This window comes from Oncorhynchus masou, chromosome 25 (genome assembly GCF_036934945.1).
Source record: "Oncorhynchus masou masou isolate Uvic2021 chromosome 25, UVic_Omas_1.1, whole genome shotgun sequence".
Taxonomy (NCBI): Eukaryota; Metazoa; Chordata; class Actinopteri; order Salmoniformes; family Salmonidae; genus Oncorhynchus; species Oncorhynchus masou.
Window position 1 is genome coordinate 34,769,325 of NC_088236.1, and position 20,659 is coordinate 34,789,983.

At 44.6% G+C, this 20,659-nt stretch overlaps 1 protein-coding gene across 15 annotated transcripts in view; it reads left to right on the forward strand.

Moving 5' to 3' along the window:
• Window positions 1–20,659, forward strand: part of LOC135514179 (nuclear receptor corepressor 2-like) — a 131,930-nt gene that overhangs the window by 75,326 nt on the left and 35,945 nt on the right. For 10 of the 15 annotated variants that reach the window (XM_064937444.1, XM_064937458.1, XM_064937454.1 and 7 more), the window contains exons 7-16: window positions 193–249; window positions 1,643–1,695; window positions 6,437–6,503; window positions 7,557–7,729; window positions 7,966–8,062; window positions 14,498–14,676; window positions 15,371–15,425; window positions 15,556–15,654; window positions 18,432–18,607; window positions 20,145–20,305. In XM_064937444.1, coding sequence (XP_064793516.1) covers window positions 193–249; window positions 1,643–1,695; window positions 6,437–6,503; window positions 7,557–7,729; window positions 7,966–8,062; window positions 14,498–14,676; window positions 15,371–15,425; window positions 15,556–15,654; window positions 18,432–18,607; window positions 20,145–20,305 — 1,117 coding nt within the window. The remainder of the gene's footprint in view (window positions 1–192; window positions 250–1,642; window positions 1,696–6,436; window positions 6,504–7,556; window positions 7,730–7,965; window positions 8,063–14,497; window positions 14,677–15,370; window positions 15,426–15,555; window positions 15,655–18,431; window positions 18,608–20,144; window positions 20,306–20,659) is intronic. The other 5 variants (XM_064937445.1, XM_064937455.1, XM_064937449.1 and 2 more) reach the window with 2 other exon arrangements.

Here is a 20,659-nt window from a genome sequence, read left to right on the forward strand (position 1 = left end):
CTGGTAGGAGAAGAGCGAGGGAGCGGATCGAGTTTTTGCCTTGTGTTAAAAGCTCTAAAAATAGTTGCTGCACACAGTGCCCATCCAAACGTCATTCATTGAGTGAGCTAGCTGCTGCGTTGCCTTGGTGATGGGAGACGTGAGGCTTTGTAGTTGATATGTGCTGAGTATGTTTGTGTGTTCTCTCCTCAGAAAAAGGCAGAGGAAGCTCACTGGATTCTGGAAGGACTGGGACCCCGAGTAGAACTGGTGAGCCTCTGATGTTTTCTCACCTCTTAATGGTCATCTGAATAAAATATCTAGCAACTTGTATTATTTGACCACAGGGAGGAGGGACAAGTAGCAGGGGAGGAGGGTTAGAGGGAGGAGAAAGAAAGAGGGGGAGGAGTTTGTCGGAATTGAAAGATGTCCATGTGTAGCAGGGGGTGTAGGGAGCAGGCCCTGGAGACAGGCCGAGGTGGGTTTCGTTCTTCTGTTCAGGGATGAGAGCGAGATGGACGGGCAGAATGATGGCGCTGTCTGTCTCTGATGGCTAGGAGCCAGACACGGCCAGTGTTTCATAAATGAGCTGCTGCTGTCTGGAAGAGAGGATCTTACTGACAGTACTGTATATTATCATTGGGAGTCGGACATCATACTTGCTCTTTATAAGCTGATTTGGGTTTGACAATAATACCTAATGTTCGCTTTCGAAGAGTTTTGTCGTGAGCAACTGAAAATATAGTGGAGAACAACAAGTTCAGATTCAAATGTTTGACCCGTGGGAAGGTGTTTGTCGTTCATTGGTTTAAACAACTTTTAATCCCCCTTGTGCCATGAAATAAAAAATGTTTTGTTTGTTTTTGTGGCCAAACTTATACAAATTGTACACAAAGATGGTCTCCTTCGCTTATGAGTCGGTTCTCACTCTGTACAGTCCTGTCTCTTGAGAGGGGCTGAATTAGGGTGTCATGTACTCGTTGTACCCACTGCTTGTCGTTGTCAGCTTGGCACAGCATTAACAGTTATATACTATCATGGAGCAAAGATCTTTGTTTCACTCTGTCTCATAGACATAGATTTATATGGGATTTTGATTGAATGGATAATAGATTCAGTAATAATTGAATGTAATGGTTGAGTTGGTTGAGTTATTGAATGATGGTGCACCAGGGTTTTCCCCAGGAATCTGTAAGAAGGTGGTGCTGCTGAGTACGCCAGGGGGAGGTCCGGACGGGGGTAAACTCAACATATCCTCCCCTTTTTTAACACCTGTCATTTCCAGCAATCTAGAGCTGAACATTGCCTTAAATGATAACAAATAACTTCCATTCTTTCATTCTTCGGGGAGAACCGTGTACACAATGTGAGCCAAAACTTTTTGACAGACCTTTCTCGGTTAGGTTGATAAAACATGCATGAATTCATAACATTTGTCTTATGTCTGACTCTGTTCAGCATCTTGTAGGTAGAATGTAATGGGTAAATTGCGTTGCTGTATTTAGCGTAGTAACTTTGCAGTGACACCAGACCGTGTGCAGGGAAGTCGTGTGGAAGTTGTATGTTTAACCCTCTAGAGTTGATGTTCCTTGCTGCTGTGAAACAGGATTCTCACCTCTGGCAGCATCACCTAACCTTTCCATCGGTTTCTTCTCTCTCCCAGCCTCTGTACAACCAGCCCTCCGATACCAAGCAGTACCATGAGAACATCAAAATGTAAGTTAGCCTCCCCTCTGGGGAAAGGGACTGGCTTTATGTTAATGTGTGTGCGTGTCTATGTCATCTGTCACTGTAGGCTCAGTGTGATTGCTATGGTCCTAAATGCCATCACTGCGCCCCTCATGTGCCCCAGAGATTCCCATCCCAACAAACGGCCACAGAGAGTGAATCGCGTGGTGTCAACCACGTGTATGGAGTCTTTATAGCCGTGATAATGTGCTGAAACAGTTCTTTAACCGTGCGGTCTGTGACAACCCGTTGAGATCATGTTTCTGCGGAAATGACTTTATGCAGTCATAAAATGAAAATCCTTCACTTAAGTTGAACTTATAAATGTAATGCAGAAAGTGAAATGTCCCGCTTGAGGTTTAGCTCTGAGTTGTCAGTGGAGAAGGAGTTAGATGGTATGCCACCAGACTCCCTGACCTCTTACCCTCACTGCCACTCTGTCTCCGTTCCGTTTGATCCTTGCACTGTTTCATCAGTATTATTGCCTCAAAGCAATTAGCAGAAAGGGTGTGTGTGTGTGTTATTAAATACCGCAGTATAGCTTTGATCCACCACAATTGACTTCTTTGTGCCCCTAACCGGTTTGATAACCTTGGCACCTGTCCCTGGTAAGAAAGATGAGTACCTTGGATTCATGGACACCACCTCTACATTTCTCAGGAATACAGTGCACGCTTAGTGTTGGACAAAAGAAACTTTAGAAACGGACCAGAGCAGCTAATCTCTCTCTCCACCATCTGGTGTCCGGAGCACAATGCCATCTCTGTCCTTATACGACATAATCTCTCAGCCCTGGTCTGGCCTGCCAGCCAGAGATGGCGTAAGTAGGGGTTGCGGGGCGTGGCCGTCCCCCCCCTGGTTTGCGCACCTTTTGAAGTTCAGATGGGAACAGGAATAGTAACTGAAGTCTGGACACTGACTGTAGGCCTCACATGTAGCCTGTCATAATATCCATTCCAAGACGAACTGAGATACAAGTACTATCAGAAACATGTTGGATTGTTTTCAGTCCTTTTCACCAGTCACACCAGACATTTTGCGCAGGACATTTCCCCGGTCATTCACAAAACATCCACGCTCCGCAAGAGAAGCAGAAATTAAAGAGACAACTTTACAAATGTAAAATCGATTGTTGATTATGCATTCATTTTTATTAATTTATTGTTATATTCTGGTGAGCAATGCTATTTAATTTTCTACAGCATGACAGAAGAGGCTACCTATCTAATTAAGATTTTTCTGATTCCAAGAACTAATTTTTTACTGAAAAATATGTAAATGAGGCATAAAAAAATATCAACACAGTTAATGACAAGATATTGTTGTGCTTATTTATGATATAATAGTCACGTTCTCATTAAATAATCTTATTATGGCAAAAAAATTGAGGCTTAGTTAATTCAATTTGACTTATTGTTCAAGATATTGATATAGCCTAGCTGATAAAAAGACACGGTTTTGATTTGTGAAGTTCAAATAGAATATAGTCTTGCGCATGATAGTCTTGCACTTCACAATCATCAATGTTAAATATCTTAATATTCGATTTAATCATACACTGGGTGTACAAAACATTAAGAACACCTGCTCCTTCCATGACTTAGACTGACCAGGTGAATCCAGGTGAACGCTATGATCCCTTATTGATGTCACATGTTAAATCCACTTCAATCAGTGTAGATGAAGGGGAGGAGACGGGTTAAATAACGATTTTTAAGCCTTGACAATTGAGACATGGATTGTGTATGTGTGCCATTCAGAAGGTGAATGGGCAAGACAAAAGATTTAAGTGCCTTTGTTGAACGTGGTATGGTGGTTGGAGCCAGGCGCATCGGTTTGTGTTATCAACTGTGGGAGGCATTGGTGTCAACATGGGCCAGCATCCCTGTGGAACGCTTTCGAAACCTTGTAGAGTCCATGCCCTGAAAAACAGAGGCTGTTCTGAGGGTAAAAGGGTGGTGCAAGGAAGGTGTTCTTAATGTTTTGTACACTCAGAGTATATTGGCCAATTAACACATGGAATAATGTAGTAACCAAAATAGTGTTAAACAAATCAAATATATTTTAAATTTGAGATTCTTCAAAGTAGCCACCCTTTACTTTGATGACAGCTTTGCACACAATTGGCATAATCTCAATCAGCTTCACGAGGAATGCTTTTCCAACAGTCTTGAAGGAGTTGCCACATATGCTGAGCACTTGTTGGCTGCTTTTCCGTCCCTCTGCGGTCAAACTCGTCCCAAACTATAATGCCTGAAGGTGTGTTTTGGGTCATTGTCATGTTGAAAAACAAATGATAGTCCCACTAAGCGCAAACCAGATGGGATGGCATTTCACTGCAGAATGCTGTGGTAGCCATGCTGGTTAAGTGTGCCTTGAATTCTAAATAAATCACACAGTGTCATAAGCAAAGCACTATTACTCTTCCTCCTCCTCCATGCTTCTTGGTGGGAACCACATATGCAGAGATCATCCGTTCACCTACTCTGCGTCTCACAAAGACATGGCGGTTGGAACCAAAAGTCTCACATTTGGAATCATCAGTCCAAAGGACCGATTTTCACCGGTCAAATGACCATTGCTCGTGTTTCTTGGCAAAGCAAGTTTCTTCTTCATATTGGTGTCCTTTAGTAGTGATTTCTTTGCAGAAATGTATCCATGAAGGCCTGATTCACACAGTCTCCTCTGAACAGTTGATGTTGAGATTTGTCTGTTACTTGAACGCTGAAGTACTTATTTGGGCTGCAATTTCTGAGCCTGGCGGTCCTCATGAGAGCCAGTTTCATCATAATGCTTGATGGTTTTTGCGATTGCACTTGAATAAGCTTTCAAAGTCCTTGAAATGTTCCATATTGACTGACCTTCATGTCTTCTTAAAGTAATGATGGACTGTCGTTTCTCTTTGCTTGTTTGAGCTGTTCTTGCCATAATATGGACTTGGTCTTTTACTTTTACTATCTTGTTTAGAGCAGCCCTACCATGTCACAACACAACTGATTTGCTCAAAACGCATTAAGAAGGAAAGAAATCCATAAATTAACTTTTAAGAAGGCACACCTGTTAATTGAAATGCATTCCAGGTGACTACCTCATGAAGCTGATTGAGAGAATGCCAAGGGTGTTTATTTTGCGAAGTTTATTTTGATTTAACACTTTTTACTACATGATTCCATATGTTATTTCATAGTTTTTATGTCTTCACTATTATTCGACAGTGTAAAAAATAGAAAAAATAAAGAAAACCCTCGGAATTGAGTAAATTCTAAACTTTTGTCTAAATTCTAAAAGTCTAAACTTTTGATTGGTACTGTACGTGTCTGAGTGTATGGGAGAGGGAATCAGGGAGTTTAAATGTTTGTTTATATAGGAACATGTTTCGATGAAGAGATCACCGTGTCGTCTTAGGATATCTTTAGACTGCTTCTGTGCTGTTTTCTTCTGCTACACACACACACACACACACACACACACACACACACACACACACACACACACACACACACACACACACACACACACACACACACACACACACACACACACACACACACACACACACACACACACACACACACACACACGATGTGACTGTGGCATCCAAGCTGGCCGTCTAGTATGGACAAGCACGCCTCCAAACCACCCCAGTTCCCAACTCATTACATTCAGTTTTACATGAAAGGTATTTTGGTTTCCACAACAGCATAAATATCTCTGACTCACAGGTCAGCTCACATGGTAGTGGTGTGGGCAGAGTGTGGCACGCATGGAAAGTCACAGCTCGGAGGTGTGAAGAATAACCTTCCAGCCCCCAGACAGTAGCCATCCCCCTCCAGACTCAAACCACACACACACACACACACACCACACACTGCCTGCTTCTCCCCTGTCCACCTCTAACATCTTATTACTCAGTATAGAACTCTGCCTGTGTGAGTTTTTGTCCGTCTTGTATTTGACCTAGTATCTCTGCCTGTATTGCGTCTATGCACACGGAGTGATTGTGTGTGAATCAATGTTCATATTGGTCTCGGTATGTGTTTATTTGAATGAGTTTAGATGTTTGTTTCTATAGAAACACGTGTAGATGGCAGTGTCTTTGTTGTGATGTGGTCACCGTGTCCACTTATAGAATCTTTAGACGGAATCTGTGCTGGTTTCTGCTTAACATGCGTGCGCGCGCACTAGTATAGCCTTACTTAATTCCTGCTGTCTGTCTGTCCTTGCCTGTGGCCTGGATCCTAGCTGATGTGACTCACGGTGAATTAGATGGCACGTGACCTTACAACTGACAGGAATAAAAACGTCATCTTTCACCGAAGGCCGAGAGAACGGATGGAGCAGCTGCCTAAGCAGATTACTGCCCTGACCTTTATTTGAAGCACTCTGGCTGGTTTGCCATTCCCGGGCCGGGCCAGACAAACTTTAAAAGTCTGGCTCCTCTTTTTGTCCCTCCCCCCCCCCGAAACGATTTGGTGTTTATCGATCTAGGGACCGGAATTGTGTGCCTGTCTGTGTGGGGGTTGTAATAAAGGTCCTGGACAGCAGGACATGTGAGCTACTCTTTACGGGTTAGAAATAGATATTTTTATTTTTCCCAAACTGCCAAAAAATGTCATTCAAATCATTCTGTTGATTTTCCTCTGTTTCCTTCTATCAATCTTCTGTCTTACTGTCCCTTTCATTTATCTTTCCTATGCATCTCTCTTTCTCCTTTCTTCACCCTTCACAGAAACCAGGCGATGAGGAAGAAGCTCATTCTTTACTTCAAGAGGAGAAATCATGCTCGTAAGCAGTGGGTGAGTACAGAACCGCTTCTCTGCTGGGACTGCTCTATGACCGATGACTAGATGTTAACTGGGCCAAGGAGCTCCTTGAAGTGTGTCCGTGATCCACAGACTAAAGGGAAAGGAGCTCTGGGCCCTTGTGCCTGATCTTTAGTAACACTCTAGCAGTAGCTACTCCTATGAAGTGTTAGACCACAGCTACTACGGCTTTTGAAAATTCAAAGGTATAAAAACGGAATAAAGGTGATGTCTCACTGTGATTCAGCTCCCACAGTACTTTCTTTTTCTCTGTCACATCTAGTCTGCTTCCTGTCTGGTGGTGGTAGATGGTACAGAGATGGTAGATGCTACAGGAGATGCACCACTGCTCGCTCGCTCTGCCCGTGTGTCAGTGATTGAGCAGGACCAAGGCAGTGGGCGGTGCTAAAAATAACCCTGCCATCGATCGTCCAGGCTCTGATGTCAGAGTTAGGCAGACATCCTCAATCACCCACCCTGACAGAAAATCTTTACCCCAAATCAATTACTTTTCCTGTGGAATATATTTCCACAGGGATACATTATGTGTCATAACCATGTTTCACCTCAGAAAAATTACATCCTCAACAATGCAGGAGAATTGGGAATAATTTAATAGTTGCACAGTTACACTAACCCTAAATGCAGAAACCATATCTAAACTGTATTTTATAGAGAGGCACACCTACCGCCCCATAGTGCTATTTGCCGGCCCATGTGCTGCAGGGTCATATATCCACCAGTCATGGTGTGTAGTGCAAGTAGAGGTTCCAGGCCAGCTCCAGGCTGGAGAGGAGAGCGCAGGCTGGAATAGACATGGGCAGCTATTTTAAGAGGCCTCAGAGGGCTGTGTCTCCTCCAGGGTTAATGGTCTGCTTTACAGCCTGCCCTGTCAAGCAGCTGGGAAAACATGGAGCTCTGTTCTGGTCATGACTCAAGGTTAGACTCAGTCCCTGCAGAAGCACAGCACATCATGGCACAAAAAGGGACCCTATTTGTATTTTGGAGGAGTTGGTTGTATCAAGTTATTTATTTATTTACCTTCAGGAACAGAAGTTCTGCCAGCGCTATGACCAGTTGATGGAGGCCTGGGAGAAGAAGGTGGAGCGCATTGAGAACAACCCCCGGCGCCGGGCCAAGGAGAGCAAGGTGCGCGAGTACTACGAGAAACAGTTCCCTGAGATCCGCAAGCAGAGGGAGCTGCAGGAGCGCATGCAGAGGTGAGTCAAGGCCTGGGGCCTCCTGCTCCTTCATATACTAGATTGGGAGTCTAGTTTACTGCATTTGTCAAAACATTAGATGGAGTGATTCCAATCAGTTAAAGAGTCTGATTATGTTGAGTTGTTACTTGGTTACAGTATGGAGGGAAGTGTGTGTGAATGATGTCAAGGAGGATGATATCCGCTCCTGTACATGCAGTGTGTTGACATGTCCTCTGTGTTCCCCCGGTGGGGAGTAGCCGGGTGGGGCAGCGTGGAGGGGGATTGGCCTCGTCTTCAGCCCGCAGTGAACACGAGGTCTCTGAGATCATCGACGGCATATCAGAGCAAGAGGTGAGCTCTTCCAAATCAAATCAAGCATTATTTCTACAGCACATTTCAGACATAGAATGCAACACAATGTGCTTCACAGGAGAAAACAAATAAAAACAATTAAATGGTTTACTGCACAACAAACACAAGAGAATAAAAAAATGAAAAAATAACAATAAAACGACCAAAAAGCACCCGAAGGAAAAGCAAAGCTAAAAAATTTATTTTTTATTTTTTAAAGATCTCTTTTAAATATGTCCACAGTTTCGCCCCCACAGCATTGGGGTGCACAATCGTGGATTTATTTTTAAAAAAAGTTGAAGAATCTTAAAATTAATTCTAAAACTCACAGGCAGCCAGTGCAGAGACTTTAAAGCCGGTGTAATGTGTGCTTCCTGTCGGGTCAGTACCCGTGCTGCAGCATTCTGTATGTTTTGCAATTGACAAATGGCTTTCTTGGGTAGACCAGACAGGAGAGTATTACAGTTATCAGCCCTGCTTGTACTAAAAGCATGTATGAGTCTTTCTGTATCAGCCTGAGGGGAAACGGACGCACCGTGGGATGTTCCTCAGGTGGTAATAAGCTGTTTTGGTCACATTCCTACTGTGGGATTCGAAATTGACTTCAGAATCTAAAATATACCTAGGTTTTTTTTACCTGGTGGTGTTGTTATTCCCCGTGAATTAAACATGTGGCCAGATTCTCTTTCTGTGCTTCGGCTCCAACAATAAGTACCTCTGTCTTGTCTTGATTAAGCTGGATGAAATGTTGAGCCATCCAAGTATTTAAATCACTAACACAGTCTAATGTATCCGTGGAGCTAAAACTCCACTGGTAACACAGATGTAAAGTTGTGTATCATCTGCGTAGCAGTGAAAATTAATGCTGTGCTTTCTGAGGGGTAAGGGGAACATAGGGGTAACATGTATAAACTGAACAGTTCAGGACCCAAAATCGAACCTTGATATGTATTTTCTCTGAGTTATGTTCACCAAGGGTGACAAACTATCGACCGGTTAAATAGGTCCTAAACCAATTTAGAACTGGACCGGAGAGGCCAACCCACTGGACCGGAGATTGGCCGAAAATTGTTAGGAGCTGAAGAATCTAGATTACTTTTCTTCCGAAGGGGTTTCACCATATCAGTTTTTAGTGCAGGGTGAGAGTGCCTGTGAACAAATAGTGATGAACAATACCTGGCAATTCTTCAGATGTGTGTTAAAAACTGTTTTAAAGGTGGTGGGGATAGGATCGAGAAGGCAGGTAGAAGTCTTAAGTTGTGATATCACTTTCCTGTGCACATCTGTGTCAACCAGGGAAAATAAATCCATAGTGCCTTTGCGTGGTAGGCTAGGGCACATATCAAACTTCTCATCAGGTCTTGCTTGACTGATACCCAGCCTAACTTTTATCTTATATCTGAAATATTCCGCAAAGGAAAGTTCACAGGTTTGCGAGGGTAGGATTTATCAGGCCATCAATGGTCGAGAAGAGCACTCTCTAATTGTTCTGATTATTAGTGGTCAAGTTAGAAAAATTTTCCCCGTCTGGCATTTCCAATTGCCTTGTTATATATGCTAAGTGTCTCTCTCAGAATATCTTAATGGACTGGCAACTTTGACTTCTTCCACTTCTGACTATGCCTTTCTGCATTTTATCTTCAATCGATTAGTTTCCTCACTCATCCAAGGGCCTCTACATTTGGATGTGGCCTTTTTCAACTTCACTGGAGCTATGGCATCAATGGTTGCCCTGAATTTGCTATCAACTAAATCGTCATGAGGAAGTCAGGATAGGTGATGGAGTATTGTTCAGACACAATAAAATCTGTAGCAACTTCAGAGGTAAGATAGTGTTTCTTAATAATGTGTTCAGCATTACCCTGTGCTATGGGCAGCAAGGTAATACAAAATCCACAGTGGTGATCAGATAAAGCAATTTCAACTATAGAGGATATGTCAATAGAAAGCCTCTTGGTAATAACCAGGTCCAGAGTATGGCTGCGGTTATGGGTAGGCCCAGTATCATGTTGGATAAAGTCAATAGAGCTCAAAAGATTCATTAAGTCAATGGTCTTGGAGTCGGTCTCTTTGTCAACATGAATATTAAAATCGCTCAACACCAATGATTTTGTCATAGTTCTCAAGGACCATAGACAAAAGCTCTTACTTCACCTCCCTCTTTTTTTCCTCTCCCTCCATCGTCTCTCTTCTGGACCTGTCATTCCCCATATGTCTCCCTCTTTTAGTGCCCTTTCTCTCACTCATGCATATACAGTGTTCTTGTCATGCCTGTTGCTTGACCCTCTCAATCACCAATTTCTTTGTCACGTGAGGCTGAATGACACAGTTACTGTAGCTGCGTAACACTTATAACCAGTTCAGGAAGCATGTGATGTGGCCTTTTTAGTATCATGGCCCGGAGAAGATGGCTGACGTTTTACATGCTCCTGACCGAATGTGTTTTTTATTTTTTATTTTTTGATGCGTCGTTTATAACTTTAAAAAAAAAATTCTACTTATTCTGTGCATGATGTTGCTGCCTCCATCTCTTATGACCGAAAATAAATAACTTCTGGACATCAGAACAGCGATTACTCGCCACGAACTGGCAGAATCCCCCCCCCCTTTAATTAGCCCGACGTGAAGGACATACTGCTTTCCCGGGAACAGGCCCAAATCCCCGTCATTTGCGTGAAGAGAAGACAGAGAAAAAGAGGACGGAGGTCGGGCTGCCTTCTGAGAATTCGTAGGCGATCGAATAAACAATTCGTAGGCGATCGAATAAATCCCCACTGCCTTCCGCTCTATTAGCTAACATGCAATCATTGGAAGATTAAACTACCAACGGAACAGTAACAACTGTAATATCTTATGCTTCATGGAGTTGTGGCTGAACAATGATATTATCAACATTCAACTGGCTGGTTATACGCTGTATCGGCAGGATAGAACATCGGCGTCTGGTAAGACAAGGGGGTGTGGACTGTATATTTGTAAACAACAGCTGGTGCACGATATCTAAGGAAGTCTTGAGGTTTTGCTCGTTTGAGGTACCTGAGTATCTCATGATAAGCTGTAGACCACACTATCTACCTAGAGAGTTTTCATCTGTATTTTTCGCACCTGTCTTCATACCACCACAGACCTATGCTGGCACTAAGACCACACTCAATGAGCTGTATAGCGCCATAAGCAAACAGGAAACGTTCATCCAGAGGCCGTGCTCCTAGTGGCTGGGGACTTTAATGCAGGGAAATCTACATCCGTTCTTCCAAAATTCTATCAGCATGTTAAATGTGCAACCAGGGGGGAAAAACTCTAGACCACCTTTACTCTACACACAGAGACGTGTGTAAAGCTCGCCCTCACCCTCCATTTGGCTAATCTGACCATACTTATATCCTCCTGATTCCTAATTACAAGCTACATTTAAAATCGGTCAATAAAAAAAGTGGTCAGATGAAGCAGATGTTAAGCTACAGGGTTGTTTTGCTAGCACAGTCTGGAATATGTTCCGGGATTCTTCCGATGGCGAGGAGTAGTGGTAAGGGTAGGTAACAACACATCCGCCATGCTGATCCTCAACACAGGGACCCCTCAGGTGTGCGTGCTCAGTCCCCTCCTGTACTCCCTGTTCACTCATGACTGCACGGCCAGGCACGACTCCAACACCACCATTGTTTGCCGATGACACAACAATGGTAGGCCTGATCACTGACAATGACGAGACAACCTATAGGGAGGAGGTCAGACACCTGACCGCGTGGTGCCAGGACAACAACCTCTCCCTCAACGTGATCAAGACAAAGGAGGTGATTGTGGACTACAGGAAAAAGAGGACCGACCATACCCCCATTCTCATCGAGAGCTTCAAGTTCCTTGGTGTCCACATCACCAACAAACTAACATGGTCCAAGCACACCAAGACAGTCGTGAAGAGGGCATGACAAAACATATTCTCCCTCAAGAGACTGAAAAGATTTGGCATGGGTCCCCAGATCCTCAAAAGGTTCAACAGCTGCACCATCGAGAGCATCCTGGCTGGGTGCATCACTACCTGGTATGGCATCTGCTCGGCCTCCGACCGCAAGGCACTACAGATGGTAGTGCGTATGGCCCAGTACATCACTTGCCATCTAGGACCTCTATACCAGGCAGTGTCAGACTGTTCTCTCTTCTGTAGGACGGCAGGCGGTCCCGGAGCGCCAAGTCTAGGTCCAAGAGGCTTCTAAACAGCTTCTACCCCCAAACCATAAGACTCCTGAACACCTAATCAAATATCTACCCAGTCTATTTGCATTGCCCCCCGCCTTCTATGTTGCTGCTACTCTCTGTTATCATCTATGTGTAGTCACCTTAATAACTACCTACATGTACATATTACCTCAATTACCTCGACTAACCAGTTCCCTGCACATTGACTCTGTACCGGTACCTCCTGTACAGTATATAGTCTCGCTATTGTTATTTTACTGCTGCTCTTTAATTACTTGTTCCTTTTATTTCTTATTCTTATTCATTAAAAAAAAACGACATTGTTGCTTAGGGGCTTGTAAGTAAGCGTTTCACTGTAAGGTCTACAGTCTACTGTTGTATTCGGCGCATGTGACTAATACAATTGAACTTGATTTTGATGTGTGATCCAGACAGATACAGTGGCTTCAGAAAGTATTCACACCCCTTGACTTTTTACAAATTTTGTTGTTACAGCTCAATTGAAAGTTGATTAAATTGAGATTTTTGTGACGCTGGCCTAGACACAATATCCCATAATATCAGTGGGATAATGTATTTTTATTTTTTATTTTTTTTTACAAATTGCTAAAATGTCTTATCTCTTTGAGAATGGTGAAGTTATTCATTTTGTTATTTTGTTAATGGTGAAGTTATTCATCCAGTCACTACAAAGTCACAGGCGTCCTTCCGAACCGCTAAAGGATTTTACCGTGAGGCCAACTGGGACTTTAAAACAGTTAGAGTTCAATGGCTGTGATAGGAGAAACCTGAGGATGGATCAACAACATTTTAGTTACTCCACAATACTAACATAAATGACGGAAGCCTTTACAGAATAAAACATATTCCAAAACATGCATCCTGTTTACAATAAGACACTAAAGTAAAACTGCAAAACGTGGCAAAGAAGTTAACTTTGTCCTGAATCCAAATCGTAAATGTTTAAGACAAATTCAACACATCACTGAGTACCACTCTTCATAATTTCAAGCATGGTGGTGGCTGCATCATGTTATGTAGATTCTTGCCATCAGCAAGACTGGGGAGTTTTTTTAGGATACAAATAAATGGAATAGAGCTAAGCATAGGCAAAATCCTAGAAGAAAACGTGGTTCAGTCACTGGGAGATATTCACCTTTTAGCAGTACAATAACCTAAAACACAAGGCCAAATATACAATCCAGATGGGCAAAGCTCTTAGACACTTACCCAGAAAGACTCCGTTGTAATCCCCGCCTAAGGTGATACTAACAAGTATTGACTCAAGGGTGTAAATACTCATGGGATATATTTCTGTATTTCATTTTCAAAAAAACATGTTTTCACTTTATCATTATAAGGTAATGTGTGTAGATGAGTCAGAAGAATTCTGAATTCAGGCTTTAACACAACTAAATGTGGATTAAGTCAAGGGGTATGAATACTTGCTGAAGACAGTGTAGATGCACACACACCACACACACCACACACACACACACACACACACAGAGTAAAGAGACTCTAGCTCTGCCACTTGCACAACCAATGAATTTGAACTCTGCACAGTGGTTAGAGATGTCACTTCCTCTCTACCCCAGTCACACTCATTCCTCCATCCCCTCTGAAAGGCATGCTGAGGATGAAAGGGGGAGAGATGTCACTTCCTCTCTACCCCAGTCACACTCATTCCTCCATCCCCTCTGAAAGGCATGCTGAGGATGAAAGGGGGAGAGATGTCACTTCCTCTCTACCCCAGTCACACTCATTCCTCCATCCCCTCTGAAAGGCATGCTGAGGATGAAAGGGGGAGAGATGTCAGCCACAGGTTCCCTGCTGTGAGTGTTCCACAGGACAAGCAGAGCTGGCTTGTGAATAACAGGGCTAGTCATCACACTGAGTACAGTACAGAGGCAGTATTTATCTGTAAGTTCAGCCCAGGCCTGGATAAGCACTGACTGCTCACCCTAGGCATGCAGCATTGCCCTCTTCCCCTCCTCCTCCTCTCTGACCTCAAACTTCCTCTAAATCTCATGACCTCTTACACACTTAACACAACACGACTGTTGTGCCTGTGTCACCACCGTTGCCTCTGTGTGCTGTGTTTATCTCAGCCTCCTGTATTTGGAAAGCTCTGCTTTGGTGTACACTAACAGCCTACTCACCCCAAGACATTTTGTCTGTTTGTCTGATTGTGTGTGTGTGTATTTACACGTGTGTGCGGGTGCGTGTTTGTGTCAGAACACCGAGAAGCAAATGCGTCAGCTGGCGGTCATCCCTCCCATGCTATTTGACGCAGAGCAGCAACGTATCAAGTTCATCAACATGAACGGCCTGATGGACGACCCCATGAAGGTGTACAAGGACCGGCAGGTCATGAACATGTGGAGCGAGCAGGAGAAGGACACCTTCCGTGAGAAGTAAGTCACTCACTCAGATGTAGAAATACACTTCATAGAATGGCAGAACTGTGTGCTGTGCAGTAGTAGACAAAGTGTTGTTTTGTTTTTCTGAGAGCAGTGAGAAGTGGCATGCTTGGTGGTTTGGTCAGACTGAGATTTGGAATAGAAATGTCCTATCCAAAGGTCCGGGAGTTGTTGAGGAAGTGAATCTTCCCTCTTTGTGAGAAATGAGAGGATATATCAACCAGACAAACGTAAACCACAGACGGAGATCAGAGACTGTGAATGCTGCCCCGGTGCAGAGAGAGAGATGTGGATGTGATGCCTGCTGCTGCAGACTGCACAGTGAAGTGTCTTACCCTCTCAGCCTCAAGAGAGCTGGGAGAGATGTAAGCAATGCTCAGTACTGGCTATGTTTTCCTAATGGGATATAAAGTAATGTCAGGTAGGATACACTGATAGTAGTATGGTGAAGGAGCTGGAGGTTAGTGTGGATGAGAGCATGCTATAGATGAATAATAGAGAGTGAAATATCTCTGGAGAGATGGATGTGTGACTGAAGTCATCGCTGATGCGAGCGTCTTCTCCCATCAGGCAAACTACACATACGTCATTCTCCACAATTCACCTGCATATCACAAGGCAGAGTGCCTGTAGATAATTCATTTGATAGAAAGTGTTGAGTATGTATCTGTCTGCTTTGTGCTCACAGGTTCATCCAGCACCCAAAAAACTTTGGCCTGATTGCTTCTTTCCTGGAGAGAAAGGTACATTTGGGAAGATCCTTCCCCCCCTCACTCCATGCACAATGGTAGACCCCAAGTTCTGACACCTGAGTAGTCTTGTATTGTCATCCTGCTTGGGAGATGAGGTCCTAGTAATGTTGTTTTATTTCAGACGGTGGCAGAGAGTGTCCTCTTCTACTACCTGACCAAAAAGAACGAGAACTACAAGAACATTGTGCGCAGGAACTATCGGCGCCGTGGCAGGAGCCAGGTACTGTACCTAGAACCTTACGGAACCTAATCAAACCACTTCAGGCATTCTCGAGGTGCAAGACGGTTGTCAGTTGAACACTGGGTTATGGGGCCTCCCGAGTGGCGCTGCGGTCGAAGGTGGCGCTGCGGTCGACGGTGGCGACGCCTCACTCCATTGTGCATGGAGTGAGACGTCACTACAGACCCGGGTTCAAGCCCAGTCTGTGTCCCAACCGGTCGTGACTGGGAGTCCCATAGGGCGGCGCACAATTGGCCGAATGTCGTCCTGGTTAGGGGAGGGTTTGGCCAGGGGGGCTTTACTTGGCTCATTGCGCTCTAGCGACTCCTTGTGGCAGGCCGAGTGCCAGCAGGCTCACGGTCGTCAGTTGAACAGTGTTTCCTCCGACACATTGATGCGGCTGGCTTCCGGGTTAAGCGGGCGGGCGTTAAAGAGCGTGGTTTGGCGGGTTGTGTTTTGGAGGACGCATGACTCGACCTTCGCCTCTCCCGAGGCCGATGGGGGAGTTGCAGCGATGAGACAAGATCATAATTGGAACGCAATTGGATGTTACGAAATATTAGAAAATATAAGAAGACTGGGTTGAGTACCATTTGCATGGAGAGGTAAAACAGCCATGGGACTCTGTGAGTAGTGGGATCAGTAGAGGATAGGTCGTCATGCAAGCAGCACACCAATCATGTTGGCCCACTGTACACCTTAGCAATTACTCATGCTACACAGACACACATTCATGCTACACACACAGACACACACACACACATTCATGCTACACACAGACACACACACACATACATTCATGCTACACAGACAGACAGACATACACACACATACATTCATGCTACACCCACACAGACATACACACACATACATTCATGCTACACACACACACACACACACACACACACACACACATACATTCATGCTACACACAGACACACACACACACACACACACATACATTCATGCTACACCCACACAGACAGACATACACACACATAAATTCATGCTACACACACATCACAACTGCTGCTACCAGACTCGTATTATACTAATCAGTTTATACACTTGCCCCCCTATCCCCATATTCCCCAATACAAGTGTAAATGTTGGACTATAAATTGTGCCTTCCTGTATTATACTTATGCTAAAATGTTTATTCTGTTCTACTGAGCCATTTACTTTACTTGATCGTTTATTATTTCTTATTGTTGCATTGTCGAGAAGGAACCTGCAAGTAAGCCTTTAGTTGGACAATGTATACCATGTGGATTCCGTACAGATGACTAATACAACTTGAACTTGAATGTGACACTTGCCGTTGTGCCCCCGTCCTTCGTGTCAGCACTAATGTGTCTATCCACGTGACTTTTATTTAACAGGTTGTTTTCATTGCTAATGATCTCCTAGTTATCACTTAGGCCCAGACCAGGTGTTAGGCAGTTAAACTCCAGCATCGTTGCAGTGTGTGGGGTGCAGTGTGGTGGGTGCTAATGAAATGGTCCAGTAATTAGCCAGTGACCTTTCCTGTGGGCGTCAGCCGGTTGGCAGTGTCTCTTCCTAAACTCTCCCAGAAACACCTCAGATTATTGCCTAGCTAGCCAACGCTCAGCTCAGTGCAAAAACACCACGGGTTCCTAACGCTGATAACACAGGGAGAGAAAGGGAGACACAGGAGCGTGTGAGAGGGGAGAGGTACAGAAGGGGAGAGAGGGAGTCAGCGAGTGAGAGATTTGTAGAATGAGAGAGGGGGTGGGGGAGAGCAGAGAATCGTCTCCACAGGGTAACGTTAGTGAGTACAAGAGAGGAGGGAACACACGACAATACGTACCGATAACAACACAAAAGCTAATGAATGCCCAGCCTTATTGAGTCTGTTCTCTTCTGTTGTAAAGCAAAGCAGACCATAGATAGCAGGCTGCCTGAGTCTGACTCATTTAAGACTCCTGTAAATGGCTGTGTTTTTGGTTTTTCGATCTGTTTTAGGTGCATGACACCGAGCTAAGAGAGAACAAATGGAGATCGTGATAGTCTATGGAGATGATTAGGCTGCTGTTTATAGTCTCCAGGTCCTAAGAGGGAGACAACTCTGACCATGTTCATCCACTAGTGGGTCACTCAGTGCTGTTATTGAGTTATGGCTTTTTATTTGTTGTTTTTTTTGCGTTGCGTTCATCTTTGAGAGGGGAAACATTAAATCTGGTGGCATGGTTCAAATGGAGTTATGCTATCTCTGTGAGAATGGTCCATTTTGATGTAGCCTGCTCTCCGTCTTTTTGTGTTTCCTTGTCCAGAGCTGGATGTAATGCCTCTGTTATTAGAGTAGACATGAGAGGGATTGAATAGGCTTCAGCTAGAAATCCATTTACTGAGTGCTTTCATTAACCCATTAACACACAGCACACCTCCCATATACTTCGGGAACTATGCTTTCCAATGCATGAATAAGTGTAGTTACCACCAGTTATACCAGTGTTAGTGGCCAGACTTTGGCAGTCTGCAGCATTTCTTTCATGATATGAACCCTCACCCTGAGCCCAGACAGGAAGTGGAAGAGGAAGTGGTGCTGGGCGCCAGATGAAGGCATATGGGCTGTTTTTGTGGTGTATGTACTGGCATGCATGGCAGAATGACCTCAACACTACTACATGGCTCATGTATCTGTTTGTGTGTTTCTATATAGGTTCTTATACATGTTTTACATGTGCTTACATATTTGCAAGTCACCAGGGATCATGTTTGTGACAAGTGTGTTGCCTTGTATTCCACCCCAACAGCATGGCCAGCAGCAGCAACAACAACTGCAGGTGAACCGCAGCAGCCAGGAGGAGAAGGAGAAGGAGAAGGAGGAGAAGGAGGAGAAGAAGGAGAGGGAGAAGGAGAAAGAGAAAGAGAAGGAGGGAGAGAAGGATGAGGAGAAGACTGAGGGGGAAGACAAGGAGGATGTAATGAAGTGAGTCTGCTTGCATTCGGTCTCTAAATTTAGGGCTGTCAAACGTATTTTTCCCCGGGGGCCGCATCCGGTCTTCAACGAGGTCTGAAGGGCCACACATAAAATGTGTTATATTTACTTGCTGTCGAAATTAGCAGAAAACAGTTCTCCGTCCATCGTTTAGAACATTTTCGATGCTCCCTGACTGTCTAGCTTTCATTTCGGTGACTATTAGCGAGCTGGACACAGTCAGGAAACTGTATAAATGTAGGGCCATTATCATTTCTACACCATTTAGATGTGGTTTTAGTCATTTTAAAGTATATTCAGTTCACACCCCTGCACTAAATCATGTCTGAATTGGTCCAGGTCAGTTCATTGGAAATGGAGTGGGAGTTAGATCTGCCCTGACTAGATCTGGAAAGGTAATCATCAGATGGAGCTTTTTTCACCCCTGACTAGTTACTCCTCCACCTTCAGCCAGAATTTCCATCCAGTGAAAAATCTGTATTTTCCCCCTTCACAAAACTGCTGTTTTCCTGTTTTTCTTCTCTCACTCCCAAGAGGCCACTAAAAGTCACATTTGTGACATTCCTTCCTTATTTTCTTTCTTTTTCCGATGGGGGTTAAAGTGGCATGGCTGAAACACCATTACCGTACTGTCTGTTGCTACAATAATCCAGCTCGTCTCCTGAGCTTGGAGTGTGCTGTGCGTGACCCTGCCCTGGCATCTTCCTGGGCACGGTGCCAGCGTGAAGGAGAGGAGGATGGGGGGAATCAGTGGATGCCTCTGAACACTGCAATCTGTGTGAGCAGAGCAGCGGAACAGATGGAGAGCTCACTCACTGCAGTGTGTTGTCCTCATGTTGACTCACATTTCACAGGGAAGAACATTGAAGGATGGAATTCTATAATCATGTCCAATCTTCTAGCGTAGCTAAGCCCCCCAGCTCTCTGAATGGAGTCACGGTTGGATAGGTTGTTGTTCAGTGCTACTGATTGAAAGAACATTGAACAGGTGTTTCCCTCCCTGACTGAGTGTTGTTGATCATGATTAAGCATCTGCAGTGCTTCCAGTACCTGGGCTGAGGAGTCCCTGACTCCCACAACACCCTGGTTGGCACAGCTGGCACTTCTATATTTAGTGGGCCAGGCAGCAGAGCAGGTCGCCTCTAGAAGATAAATGATGCAGGACAAGGGGAAGATGAATTGAAGAACACTGGCTGCAAAATCACTGGCCTGTCATGACGGTGACAGGATATATTGCCTTGCTTGCAAAACTTAAAACGACGCTCTCCTGAGCCTCGAGTCATTTGTGTGTGTGTGTGTGTGTGTGTGTGTGTGTGTGTGTGTGTGTGTGTGTGTGTGTGTGTGTGTGTGTGTGTGTGTGTGTGTGTGTGTGCGCGCACTTTTTTTTTTACCCAGACAAACCTCTGCACTTTTTATCAGGTTTTAAGTTAACAAACTCAACAGTACACATTTGCTGTGCAGGCCAGGCAGTGAGGAAGAGGGTGATGAAGGTGGTGTGACTGACTGACTGACACTCTTCCCCCTGCAGGGACGACACCTCCGGCGAGGACGGGGAGGACAAAGAGCCCACGGTGGCTTTCAAGGGTCGACGCACGGCCAACAGCCAGGGCCGGCGCAAGGGCCGCGTCACCCGCTCCATGACCAGCGAGGTGGAGGAGACCGCCACTCCACCGCTCAGCAGCGAACTCGGTACGTCTCACTCAACTACTACCGTCTACACTGCTGCCTGATGTCTTTTACGGAGTGTTCATGGTCTTTAACACACGCTGCTGTTTTCACCTGAGAAGCGTTTCAGCACTGTGCTGATGTTAGCTACACACCTCATAAACCAAAAAGAGCCGGGATTTCTCTGAGAAACATTTCTGTGTTTTTGGCCTGATTCGGATGTGTTTAAATGAAATATATGGCCAGGATACTGCTGAAGCACGTCTGTTTCGTAGGTCCACCTGATTTGAATTGAAACTGAGCATATAATCACACAGTGTGGATGGTTTGATACCTGCTGACAGTCATCATACATTCTGTCAGTCAGTTCAGTCTGCT